This window comes from Etheostoma cragini, chromosome 21 (genome assembly GCF_013103735.1).
Source record: "Etheostoma cragini isolate CJK2018 chromosome 21, CSU_Ecrag_1.0, whole genome shotgun sequence".
Classification (NCBI taxonomy): Eukaryota; Metazoa; Chordata; class Actinopteri; order Perciformes; family Percidae; genus Etheostoma; species Etheostoma cragini.
In genome coordinates, this window is record NC_048427.1 from 5,771,920 (window position 1) to 5,785,811 (window position 13,892).

General features: G+C 41.8%; 1 protein-coding gene across 27 annotated transcripts in view; it reads right to left on the minus strand.

The window, feature by feature from the left end:
- nrxn1a (neurexin 1a) overlaps positions 1 to 13,892 on the minus strand; it is a 55,741-nt gene that overhangs the window by 11,262 nt on the left and 30,587 nt on the right. For 9 of the 27 annotated variants that reach the window (XM_034860543.1, XM_034860539.1, XM_034860549.1 and 6 more), the window contains 8 exons: positions 10,280 to 10,483; positions 9,080 to 9,106; positions 6,144 to 6,266; positions 5,309 to 5,690; positions 4,753 to 4,943; positions 3,958 to 4,131; positions 2,619 to 2,738; positions 1,084 to 1,265 (listed from right to left, as the gene is read on the minus strand). In XM_034860543.1, coding sequence (XP_034716434.1) covers positions 1,084 to 1,265; positions 2,619 to 2,738; positions 3,958 to 4,131; positions 4,753 to 4,943; positions 5,309 to 5,690; positions 6,144 to 6,266; positions 9,080 to 9,106; positions 10,280 to 10,483 — 1,403 coding nt within the window. Of the gene's footprint in view, positions 1 to 1,083; positions 1,266 to 2,618; positions 2,739 to 3,629; positions 3,657 to 3,957; positions 4,132 to 4,752; positions 4,944 to 5,308; positions 5,721 to 6,143; positions 6,267 to 9,079; positions 9,107 to 10,279; positions 10,484 to 13,892 lie in introns of all 27 variants that reach the window. The other 18 variants (XM_034860537.1, XM_034860534.1, XM_034860528.1 and 15 more) reach the window with 6 other exon arrangements.

Here is a 13,892-nt window from a genome sequence, read left to right on the forward strand (position 1 = left end):
AGTTGTTAGTTCTTCCTATGTTATTTAATTCCTAACAATTTCAGTTGTTTCAGTTCAATTTGTGTCTGTGTTTTTGTGTTATAGGGACATTCTGCCGTTTTCAACATCAAAATCTGTTCACAGGAGTTGCTGAGTACTACTGCATATGGCTAAAAAGTTATATAAAGCCCCAGATGGAGCTTCAAGAAATCTGATAAATTGCCCCAAGTGATGTCAAATGAGTCAGCGTTGATCGGGACTGAAGACTACAAGTTTGAAAGTGAAAAGTGTGTCCGAACATCCACACTTGCGGTCTGTGCAGGTTCTACCATGGTTGTGTGGCGTTTGGATGCAAATAATAATATTTAGATTGAATTTCCATTTCCAGATTCCATTTTACAAACAATGTAAAACGAAAGCTGTCCGTTTGCAGTCTAACTGTTTATTAGTTTGCTACTAATCTTTAGAAACTAAGCTGCTGCCAGAGACAAACCAGCCCCCTCCCCCCAGCATGGCTGCTTAATATGCACGTGAATGATGTCACCGGACCATGCATTCTTTATTCTTTCTCCTCACTCAGTATTAGGCTTCTGAAAATTTGTCCCCCTGAACAGTGTAGTTGAAGGGACCTCCTGTAAGCTTTGAACTGTCACATTTACTATCGGCTTAGTGAACAGCTCTTTTACATGTTCAGTGCAAAAAGCCAGAGGCAAGAAGGGGAAGGGGGTAAAAAAGATTAACATTTGAGCCACAAAACAATTTTTTTTAAGGGTCTTCATATTTGGCTATAAAAATGTTGCTTTTTCTAAAGGAAACCTGTCTTTTGTTTATGAAAAAGACAGGTTTCTTTTTTTTAGTAAACTGCAATAATAAATACATTTACTATTTCTGTGTACTAGTTATTTTCTTACTAAGTATTTATTATCCAATTACTTGATTATTCAATAGAATAATCGGTAGAGTACTTAATTACTAAAAGAATTGATAGCTGCTGCCCTAATGGGCATAAAGGTTAAAGGAGCAAATGAAGCATGTCTAGTCGGTGTATGCTTTGGTTAAATTAATACTTCAAGGAAGAACAATATGTAAAATAACTGTACTTACTATCTGCAGCTGAAGGTAATCTCCCAGGCCAGACGCACTGTCCACCCGGAGCAGAATGGCGTGTTTCTGTTGGGTGCTGAACCCGAGGGCAAGCCGGTCTGCCCTGGTGCTGGGACGTTCATTAGGGGGCCACGTGTAAACCACCAAACCTCCATCCCGGCCAAATATATAAGTGGTTCCAGCTGGCCCACACAGATAAAAAAATTAATTGCAAGTATGTCTATATGCCATAAACAGTGTTATCGATCATCAGAGATTTTGTACTGCAGAGGGCGCCTTGGCCTATTTCTGCTAAATGTTTAATACACAAGAGGCATTTTGGAAAATAATAATAAAAGCTCTAAAATGTGAAAGGCCAGTCAACTGTGACATTCACAGTTGACTGGCTTTCCACATTTGGTTGTTTCTCATACATGCTGAAAAGAAATCTGTATTTCCCAAACTACTTCTCCGCATTACTGCAGGAGTCTGACTGCAATAACTTATAAATAACAAATAACAGAAAACCGTTGCTGTACTAGCTGTAGGACGCCTAAATAATCATCGAGTATCTAATTTGTTAGGCTGCTGAGGATAATTTGTTGAGATTGTTGTTGAAAATTTAAAGAGGTCGTTATTAAAGGGAGCAGAATAACCAAACTAGACATTGAGCTGGTTGTATTTTTGTGCCACTTCAAAATCAACAGTTGACAGTGCCCTCACCTGGTGGCTCTGATAAAATACAAACTAAAAATTTAATTCAGTGTTTGAAACCAAATCAGTGGCAGCCGAAATTCTATTTTTTGTTTATGTATCTCTGTTGTTGTTGTTGTTACAGAAATTGAGACATTGTGACACATCTGTCAGTTTCCTCTGCACTGTTTTAAGTGATTTAATAAACAGGTTATTGGAAGAAATTCCCTCTTGTCTCTGACTCGTAGTGGAACCTTACAATGAGCATGTGAACTGTTAATAAATGGATTGCCAAATCCAAAGTTACACAGCGCACTGGACATTAATTTATTTTTAACCCTGAAAACACACCTGAAACAGTGGCATATTTAGATATATAATATATATACTTTTTTGACCATGTGTGAAACTATGACTATGTGTGTGTGTGTCTTTGTGTGGCTGACTGTGTAGTTTGCCTTGTGCATGACTCTTCTGCAAATATGAGCTACTGTATGAGCCCTGTGGAAGTTCTTGTGGGCACTATAAAATAGAATCCTGCCGGCGCCACTGAAACAAATCATCAAAGCATCATTTTTAAACCTTTAGTTATACACCAGGATGTGCTTTCTACATTTTATAGACAATTAGGCTGAAGATGAAGGTTTGACAGAGAGTGACAGACTAAGGAAATTACACACATAGCATAAACAACTGCACAATTAAACCTGATGCTCTATGATACCTCTACATACCCAAAGGGATATCTAATGAGTATTCAGGGGTCACACATACTTTTACAATAGATATTATTAATTATCAAAATAAGCAAATTCTACACATACAGTAGTAGTAGGTTGGAGAAGGAATAGGCAAAGACTCACCATCATTGCATAGTGGCCCAGCATATGACGTCATGCTGCAGTCACAGGTGAAGCCTTCCCACTGCTGCAAACAAACTCCCTGATTTGAGCAAGAGTCTTCTTGACATGTAGTGCTGGGGCCTGCAATGAGAGAGGTAGTGGGGTGGGAGGCTGCAAAGGTTAGGAGAAGATAAGCAGACATACTTTTTTGATGTTGTCTGAAGCCCAGTGTTTAAACAATAGTATGCCAGTACTGTATGGTTATATTTAGTCCACATTTCCTTGAAACAATTTGCATTTTGAAATGGCTGGATAACCTGTAGTGCTGCAATGATGTTATGATTAGTAGTATTAGTAGAACATAATTGTGTGACTAAGCTAGTATGGATAGGCTTCCATAGATGCTAGATTATAAATATAAATGGAACTGAAACTTAACTGGAATCTGGAAAGAGGCAATAGTGGAGAGCATGCAGGTGGTGAGGCTAGATGAATGGGGCATGGGGAGGTGTTAAACATAATAGGGCAGAGTTATGTTTAAAGGCCTTCATCCCAATACTCTTTCTTCAGCAGTCTGTCACCATCCCTCCCTGCCTCGTGCTAAAACCACACAAGAGAATATCAATGCTCAAACTTAGTTCTCATTTGTTGAAATTCTAACACGAGGCGTGGAGGAAAGCGTGTGAAATGACTCACAAATGGAGTATTGAAGTTTAGGTTGGGAGTCAGTAGGAGGAGTTAGAGAGCATGCTGCTAGGCAACACGGGTGTTGGAGCTGTGGTCAACTCAAGTCAAGCGGTGGTGATGTCACTACTGTGATGAGATCACTATGGTGGCTAGGAGAGGACAGGTCACCTCTGACCTTTGACTCTGGATCACTGGGATCCACACGACACTAGACACCACTGGGTAGTTTCAGTACACGCAGGCACGCACGCACGCACACGCACACTTCACACGCACACACACTCACGCTCACACATTTTCCCACCCTCGTACATGTGTCTCACATGCTCACACAAAGTGATATACCTTGCAAGTCAGCTTTCATCAATGTAACTTTTGTCAGCCAAACAAAAAAGCAAACAAGCAAATTAAGTTAGATGGTTAGTCAATGCACATAGATGCCTGTGAACTGCTGAAAGAGTGGAACAGAGATAGAAAACACAATGTGCAGAAAGATTGAGGAGGAGATGACAAGAAAGAGAGCAACATTTACATCCAAAAGACCAAAACTGGGTTAGTGGGTTATCCTAATAAAAGAGAGCATGAGTTAAAGGAAAACTGAAAGAAAAAATAAACGAAGGGAGTTGGGGCCAGGAGAGATCTACTGGTTTGATTATGTGTGTTAGCACCTCACCTTCACATCCTCTCTCTACTTGTCCCATGGTTGCAAGTGCATCCGCCAAAAGGTCAGGGAGTCGGCCATTTAGATCAACTGTTGCTAGGCAACCCTGGAATCCCTCACGGGAGTGGACCAACTTAGGCAGTTCTCGGTACATCTCTTTGGAGACGCCCCCGATGTACAGGTCACCTGGAGAAGCAACATAATGGCAACTTCATGAAACGATTTTCATTATTGATTGATGTAGCCATTATTTTTGTGTGTTTATAAAAGGTTACAAAATAGTGAAAAGGGTCTTTGAATTGATTGTTTTGTCTGACCAACAAAAGCCAAATATAGCCAGTCAAAAAAACCAACAAATTAAATGTACGGTGACATACTTTTATAACAGAGAAAAGCTGCAAAGGTTCTCATTTTTTAAGATAACTGACACAGATGACATTTTAGGCCTTTGTTTGTGACAGGATAGCTCAGATACGAAACAGGAGAGAGACAAACTCGCGGCTGCTGCGTTAAAGACTGAGCCTCTATATATTGGCCGTGTGCTACCAGGTGAGCTATCCAGGCGCCCAAAGCTTCTAATTTTTAAAGCAGGAGCTGGTGAATAGATTAGAAAATTGATTCCACTTTAATGTCAGTACAATCAAGAGGCGGTTTACTTTGCTTAGCACAAGGACTAAAAATGGGGAAACAGCTTGCCTGACTACCCCATATTTACACTTCAGTTTTTGTATGGATTAAACAAACTAGATATAACCTGTTAAATAAGCAAGCTTCAGCACTTATCACTAGTTGTATTTTTGTGCATACCCTTTAGGTCGAGGTTCTTGGCGCCCATGGTGGTCTGCGTAGTCACTTTGGTGTCAATCTTGACCGTGTGGAGGTTGTTAGTGTCTCTGGATATGTGCACGTTGTGCCAATGGTTGTCGTTCAGGGGACTGTTAGAGTTGCCCTTAATCAGGTGTGCTCCATTGCCCAGGTCAGAGATGTAGTGTAGGTAGCTATAAAGGGAACAAGGAAAGGAGGGGTTTAAAAAATTGGGCCAAATTAATCGTATCAATGATGAAGAACAACACAGGGTCATAAACTTCAGGACATTATAATCTGTTTTATAAAAAAGTAATTACAACAGTAGAAAAAGAAATGCTTGCATTTTAAATATTTGATATTTTAGCCTCAAGAATTTCTTTCATTCATAAAGGACAATATTAACTTTAAATACCAGACAAAATTGAAAATGCGCATTCATGCAAGACAGACATTACCATAAACACATATTTAAATTGCATATTAATTAATTTCCCCTTGCAAGACATTGTACTGACTCATTTAATGTAAATACCACACACTTCTTTGCCCAGCTCACCCTTTAACCAGCTCTACCACTATGAAGTCATTGCCGTCCCCCCTGTTGAAGAGAACAAGGCCATCGGGTGATGTTGTCTTGAACTGCATGAAGAGATGCATGGAGTAGTAGGCCTGCAGCGTGGGCAGTGTGACAAAACTGGAGCGCGAGCGGAAGGTGACGGGGTCAGCCACAATGCTCTTATAGCCAATAACAGCATTGAGCTCGCAGTAGTCTATGTCACCGTTCTTGCACAGGTCAATGTAGGGCATGCCATTCAGCGTCAGGCCCTGAAGATGGCCGATGAAATTAGAAGGCACGGCAGGCATGAAGCGCTTCTCCGTCACAATACCCGTCTCCACATTGTGGAACTCCAACTGGGTGTGGTCGCCCGCCATCTGACCTGGTGGCGGGGTAAGCTCAAAGGTGAGGGCTACGGAAAGTTGGGTTTCAAGTGGAACTATTCAATACTAAAACAAATTATTAATCCTATTGCACATTTCAACAGTTGCACTAACAGTGACGGACTGCTTGAAATAGATGTAACAGGCCCTAATACTATAACTAATACTATACTAGTGTACTGGTGTACAGTTTTGCTCACAGTCATAATTCAAAAGGATTATTTTCACTTACACAGGTACAGATGTTCTCTAAAAAAGAAATAAAACCCTTAATGTTGGTCTTATAGCATTAATAGAAAAGAATCAACCAACAAATTATTATATGAAACATTTTCAAACAGAATACAAGCAGAGGTCTACACACAGACTCCAGATAATAAAGCAAAGGGAAGACATTAAGTCATTTTATGGTAAAAACCTAAAAGATGTAAAGGTAATGCTGCTGTGGTTACCTTCAACAGGCTGCAGGTCATCTACGGTGAGTTTGAGGCCCTTGCCACGCCGGACTACCCTCACCGTGTGCCACTCATTATCATTGAGGCCCGACCCCGCAAAGATGGTCTCTGGGCCTTTACCTACACATAGCCCAGAGCACCATTAACATAATGCACAGAGAAATGGAGAGAGACAGATAGAGAGAGACAGAGAAGACAGACATCCAGAGACAGCAAAAGAGATAAGAAAAAGAAGCCAGGCAGACTGAATTCAAATTTAAGGACAGAAAATGAGGGAATGGAGGGAAATAGTAGAGGGAAGGAGGAACCATATATATCCTGGGCCAACAAACACCTCTGTGTCAACACACTCTCCCCATAGATAGACAGACAGGTCACTTTGCAGATGCGCCAGTGAGACGGATGATGTAACACAGACAAAAAGATTAGCATGTATGGATGCCATGGGTTCCTAAGATGGAGACTGAGTCACAATAGGCCCACGCTGAGACAATCCATCGTTGGACAGATCACACAGCCATGATGACCACATACTTCCCACACATGCACAGACAGCACATTTGCAACCCCTTGACTCTAAACCACCCCGCACATAAAACACATATTAGCCTATGTCTTCATGCAGGAGCTTTTCTTTTTTTTGCATAAGAACGCAATACTGCAACAAGCCTCATGGTGGCACTTGACACAGTGAAACATGAGAGCTCTCCAAGGTCCTGATGTGCAGCAGAATGAAAGAAGCTGAGCTGTCCTCTCATGATGTCTCTCTCTGCCCATCTACCAGCTCATATCTTAACATAGTTGACTTCACACATTTGACAGACTGACTACTCCCAAAACCTCAGTGTCCCCTTACTCCTACTCATTACAAGCACCCCACCATCCTTGAACACAACACCTACCATCCCCCAACACACACATACACACACACTCCTTTTCTTGCTCCAAGCCCTGTTGGTTTGAGTGAGTCTGCTTACAGTGACCTATAGGAGCTAATGATGGGGGAGGTGAGAAGTAAACTGACCCAAACGAATTATACTGCAGAAAATGTCAAGCATGCCTACATCACTCATTGAGGCACACAGGCAGGCTCACCCACACACACACGCACACACACAGGTAGAGAAAGAGGCAAGTGGACACGCAAACGTAATACGAAAAATGGATCAAAATGGATATGGCAGTGTGTGTGTGTGTGTGTGTGTGTGTGTGTGTGTGTGTGTGTGTGTGTGTGTTTGCAAAGCTAAACGAGTGTGTTATGCATTCAAAAAGTACACAGGGTTCCCCTGAGGAGACTCAGCTGTGCTCTGGGCATGAGCATCTCATCCTGTTACCATGGATCACTGCCTAACACTGAGTGAAGGAGAGAATATGTGCATGTATTTGTGAGTGCTTGTGTGTGTTTTGCATATATAACCAAATACTCAAAAAATGAGCCGACTGTGGTGAGAGTGAGGCAGTGATCTGTGTCAGCTTGGGAACAGAGAGAGGGACATATACCCTCCAAAAACCACACAGACAAAGCCACACACACAAACAGCTATTTTGGGCTGGCGCTAAGAGTGCATTCAGCAGCATGGTGAGCTTGGTTTAAAGTTGAGCTACTAAAGATCGCTGTGGTGGTCGGCAGACAGTCTGCTTTATGTGCTGTTAAACCAAAAGACAACAAGGCAAGACGAATCATAAAGAAAGACAAAAGGGACTAGTTGCTGCAATGGAAATACAGTTCAAATCAAATAAAGCAAGCTAGTGGAGATTATAAGAGCAGGATAATGAAAACAAAATGACGAAAAGCGTTTCATATTTCATTAGCTCCAAATAACAAATGGCTTTTCTGCCGGATAAGCCTCAAATCTCTCCCATGCCGAGGCTTTTATTTGACTGCTGAGTGGACTATTTCAGTGGCGCTTGGCTGTTAAACACAATTTTTCTTTCCCCTTGAATATGAGATGTATAATTTATTGTATGCACACAGTGTGCCAGAAAAGTAGCTGCCTACTGAAATGTTCATTGAGACAACCGGTCTAAAATTGGCCGACAGACACACTTGATAGCAACAGCATTGTGTGGCTAGTAGGGTTTCTATGGCAACTGCAGTCGTCCATTTCACCACCTCTTTGCCGTCACAGAGCAATCGTCCCTCTCTCTCACTCCCGCTTTCTCTGTGGTCGTGACAGAGAGAAACTCCACGTGAGGGAATTAATCTTCATCAGGGATTCAGCTCCACTCACAGCAGAATGAACAGAAACACACACACACAAATGGGCAATGACTATAGAATGCAAAGCACACACTACACACGCTGATTGAAACACTACCCAATAATCCCTTATGTACAATTTAGAGAGAAACAACATCAAACAAAAAAGCAACCAAACAGACCTTGGGATGAAGGTGCAACAGTGAGAAACCGAGGGATAACATGTCTTTTGTCTCCGGCATGAAGGAGAAGTAATTACCCTGCAGCTCTAAGTTGCATTCATCCACCAGCTACACTTCCTAACACACCTGAACACCTTATACTTAGATTTTGTCCTTCTTCTTCTTTTTCTTTTTTCCACCCCCCCTAAACCCCTGCCGTCCTCTCTTCCGTCTATCCTTCTTTCCTAAAATGGCCGACCTGGAAAACCCTGGCCCTCAGCAAAAATCGCACCACTCCTGTGGTGTAGCCGACCATGTAGACACAAACATGCATATGTGCACCTCCCCTATCCAACACACACTCATACACACAGACAAATGGTACAAATATTACAATCAGATGGCCTGATGAGACAGAGTGAGTGAAAAATTGTCAGACAGACACATTACATACAACAAAAACACACACACGGCCACGCACGCACGCACGCACACACACATACACACACACACACACACACAAAGGAGGAAAAGAAAGGAGGAGGGGTAAGGGGAGATGGAGGATCACTTACTGGCTGTACAATTTATCCTGATACAGTCTGGAGGGAGAGCAGAGCAGAGGGTTAATGCTGCACACATACACATACTCTCCACGCCCTGGGGACGCACACATCGACACACCCTGCACGCATATACAAACACACACACACACACAAACACTGCTGAGAAAACACGCACTATCCTTTGTCACAGGACGTCAAGCTGGACAATTTATTTTCTTACAACAGTGTGTTGCAAAATACAGTTTCTGAGATTTAGATTTTTTGTCAAAACAGAGTCAAATCTGGATCAAGATTGGTGATTTTGGTGGAAGGAGAGTGGTGTGTCCCAGCATGAGCAGTGTGCTTATTGGCTGCTCTGGCCTGAGCGACAGTTTCAGTCACCAATCAAAAGCACCAGGAGACTGTGATGGGTCATGTGTGTCAGTTTGCCTGATGACATCAAACACATCCCATAATTTTTGTCGCCCATCCAGAGCACAAATCTCCGTAAATGGTCGGAAGATTTAGCCCCATTATTATACATTGTTGTTGTTGGTTTATTAGCCATGATGCCTTGGTGTGTCGTGTGGCGTCAACCACAGAAAAGACGCGGCTGCAGACAACCAGAGACCAAAACATGCACCCCTCTGTTAGTCTATGCATGTGTGTGTGTGTTAGCATGTGAATGCACTTGAATTATATGAAAGTGTGTCAAATAAAGGTCTTGAACTTAACCTTAAGTGTGTGAACAGGAGAAGCTGTTTTTAGCAGTTGCAAGGATGTTTGACGTGTAGTATTTGGACCGTTTTGTACTGAGTATTTGTATTGATTGTTGAAGGTGTTAGGGATGCACAGGTCCACTGGGAGTAAGCAGAGAATGCAGCTTGAGGCTCGACCCTCTGTTCAACGCAGAAACAATGCCACTAACCTTTAATAGGGTATTTTTGCATGTGTGTATTCAAAGTAAAGATGTACAGTATATGCACAGCAAAGTCAATCAAAATGCTAAAAGGCATCCGCCAAAACCTGTGAAACCGTTGAATATATTGAGCATGAATGGGGCAGCAGAATTACTGTATCAGGAAGAGTTTACTTTCCAGGGACAATATATTATTAATCAACATTTACTGAAATTCCTATGCATAGCCAAGAGGCCAGTATCAGCTGCATTCCCCTGACATGTAATTAAAAACAATGTTGGAGAATCCGTGTTTTTGTGTATGTGTGTACCTAGGTTGACAGTGAGTCTGACACGGCCCCCATCCAGCTCCAGACGAAGAGTGTCTGCAGAGTTACGGGATGTGGTTGCCATGAGAACGCCATAGGCCCGCTGGGAGCGAAAGCGTAGTGAGACGTCCTCCGCCGCAGTGTGCATCGCCATAGGCAATTGCACCTTCATAAACTTACTGCCGTCGTACGATAGGATAGTCGCATCTGTATAGGACACAGAGAGAGAGAGAGACAGGTAAGGAACGTATGAGAAGAAGTAAAAGACGGAGGAAGACAGAAATTATGATGGAGGAGAGCGAGGTGGGTGAATGCATTAAAAAGAGACGGAAAAAATTGGCAAGAAGAAAAAACATGAGGTGGGAAGAGACAAAGGCAATTTGACGTTGAGTGAATCAGAATTTAACAAGCATGTTGCAGCGTGGCTACACTCCCTTATTCCCCAGCCACGTCATGTTGAAACTCAAAAACCTGCTTCCTACAAAATTACCCGATCACTTCCCAAACTTAATTCATCATCACTCCCTCAATGAAGAGGATGTATAAATAGTCGCAGCTGGTTGGCCGGCCCTATTATCCGGTTTAATCAGAATGCATGGCAATGAGTGTGTTAGCCACCGTAGCTGACATCTCCAGACCCTGGAGTCATAATGTAACAAGCTCAGGTGATCCAGCTTTAATGTCTTTTGCATACTCATTTACATATTCATAATCTTCTCTCCCTGCTACCTGCTGGGGCCAATCCCCAACCGCTAAACTGTTTACCTCAGAGAACCCTGTTTTTTATTGGCCAATTACATATGCAGCTAAACACACTCTCCATGTCTCTGTGCCTTTATCTCTCTTGCGTCTTCCCTTCTTATATCTCTCTATTCCATTCCTCTTTCCCTTTTTCTCCCTTTCGCTCTCCCTTTTTCCGTGGGAGACGGTTGGAGCCAAGGCAAAAACAAGAGAACAGGAAGAGAGGGAGCCCTCATGAATACTGATGAGCTGAGAAGGAGACAGATAGGAGGAAGAGACAGATAGTGTGCGTATGTGCGTGCATGTCAGAATAAGTGAGTGAATTTAAGTGTGAACAGAGGAGGGTTTAGAAAAGTAAGAGCAGGGGGAGAGAAAATAAGGACAGAGCAAGACGGGGGGAGCTCTTGGCTAAAATGCAAATGAACCCTCATTAACTTGAGGAAAAAAGGAGGTGGTTGGCTTGTTATATCACATATAATATAACAGTAACACAAACTCAAGCACACCGGAACACACACACTTACACACGCACGCACGCACGCGCGCGCGCGCGCACGCACACACACACACACACACACACACACACACACACACACACACACACACACACACACTGCATCATCGACACCTGTAGCACATACCAGATGCTCCATACAAACATAATAAGTAGTTAAAGAATCAGACATTATCTATGTTTTTGTTGTTGTAGGGTTGTCTGCTTCAAAATAAACACCCAGGATGTCCATAAGAAGCAATGAGTTTGACTCCACGTGTCCAAATCACATCTCCAAGGTAACTGTTTACTAAAGTGAAAGCAACGGTACAAAACACATGTACAAATTGGGTAAAAAAAACGATGCTGCTTTGTAGACATCTGTATCTGTTCTTTCCTGATTAATATTTTGCGGCTATGGCGTCGCTTATATGTCTGTGGAAGCATGCTGACTAATCTTATTAGTGAAAAAAAACGCAAGATAATATTTTAAATTCTTCAAATTATAGTCTTTCATGTTTCTTAAGATATTTGTTAATGATCCCATGAAAATACAGAAACCAACAACATCTTGTTAACTTTACTTACCTGTATGTGGCACCCAGCCCCATAGCTATTACTTCAAAACACAGTTCGGATTTCTTATTTGATCATTCAAATTAATTAGCTCATCATTTTAAGTGACTTGTCATTAACACTGACCTAGTATTTCGTCAAATTTGACTCAAATCATTTTGACTTAGCATAAACATTTTTATTTTTGTCCAATCCTTAAACGGGAATTGTCTGAGATCATTATAAACTTTAGTTAAAAAGGGATGTGTAAAGGTTAACTATAGATTGACTAAGAGTTGGGGCTGGGCAATATATTGATATTATATCAACGGTGATATATGAAGCTAGATATCGTCTTACATTTTGGATATCGTAATATTGTGATATGACATAAGTGTTGTCTTTTCCTGGTTTTAAAGGCTACATTACAGTAAAGTGCTGTCATTTTCTGAACTTACCAGACTGTTTTAGTTGTTGTATTATTTGCCTTTCCCGCTTAGTCATTATATCCACATTACTGATGATTATTTGTCTAAACTCTCACTGTCTAAATACTTTGTGAAAGTCAACCCAACGATATCACCACAACATTGTCATCGATGTCTTTGTTTAAAAATATAGTATAATTTGATTTTATACAAATCGCCCAGCTCTACTTAGGGTTATCCATAAGTATTTAGAAATGGAGATGACCATATGTCACCAATTGAAGAATATTAGCTCTTTGGTATTAAAAGACTCAATGTTTCAAAGCTTGAAGGGTCGAAGATAATATTTAGGTTATTCCTAACATCTATTTTTCTTTTCTTTATTCTAGTTTTCTTTTATTGGCAGGAGTGGGCTTCCATAGTAAAAGCAGGACTAGGGTTGGGTACGAAAACCCGGTGCTAATTTGGCAGCGGTGCCTAAACGACCATACTGAACTAGCCTAGAAATCTAGACGCACATTATTGGCAGCAAATGTAATTTCCAGTTAGAGTCAGTCTAGCAACTCTCCATTTTCTTGTGAGCTGGAAAAAACTAATTCTGGTCAGGCCAATCACATCGTGTATAGAGTCAATGGGCGAGCTTAAAACAACGACGGCAGAGTTGCGACGGTTCCGTGGGAATTCCCTGCTACTTGAAAGCAATGAAGATGGCGGCTGCTGCCGGCAAACAATCTTTCGAATAGGGTTGGACAGTGACTCTGGAAGACTTGGAGTTAAGCACTGAAGTCAATCTTAAAAAAGGAAGATGTGTTTGTAGTTTTACCGACCGAATATGGCAAAAGTTTAATCTATGAACTAGCGTTGCGTGTCCTATTGCATGCAGAGAGATTATGAAAGACAACCGTTCATCCCGCCCCTCGGATTGAGCCCTGCCAATGGTGAGTTCCCAGACCCAACATCTTGATGATGTGAGTCTGGCTTCTCAGGCTAAGACCAAACAGCAACGCTGATTTGGGTGCCTCATTTGGGTGCCACTAAAATGCCTGCACGTACGATGCTCCGATATGGACGTTACAGACCACGCAAGCATTGCTGCACGTGGCGCTTGTTAACACTACTGGATTAAACACTGTTAAAATGCTGACAGCTAATGTTAAACGGTATAAATCTGTTTCATTGTAGAGGACTCCAACACCGGGAAGTAACAGTCTGCAGCTGCCGTTATCAGAATAACAACACAGACGGTTTCACTTGAAACTGGTGGTGTAAGCCTAATGGTGCATTCAAAGTTATTGTTTTTGTTGTTTAACAGCAATTTACAGGTGAAATAGCCTATGTTATTGTTATAATGTTATGGTTGTGTATGTTTCTGTTTTATTTTAGTAGTCTGGTTTTCTCT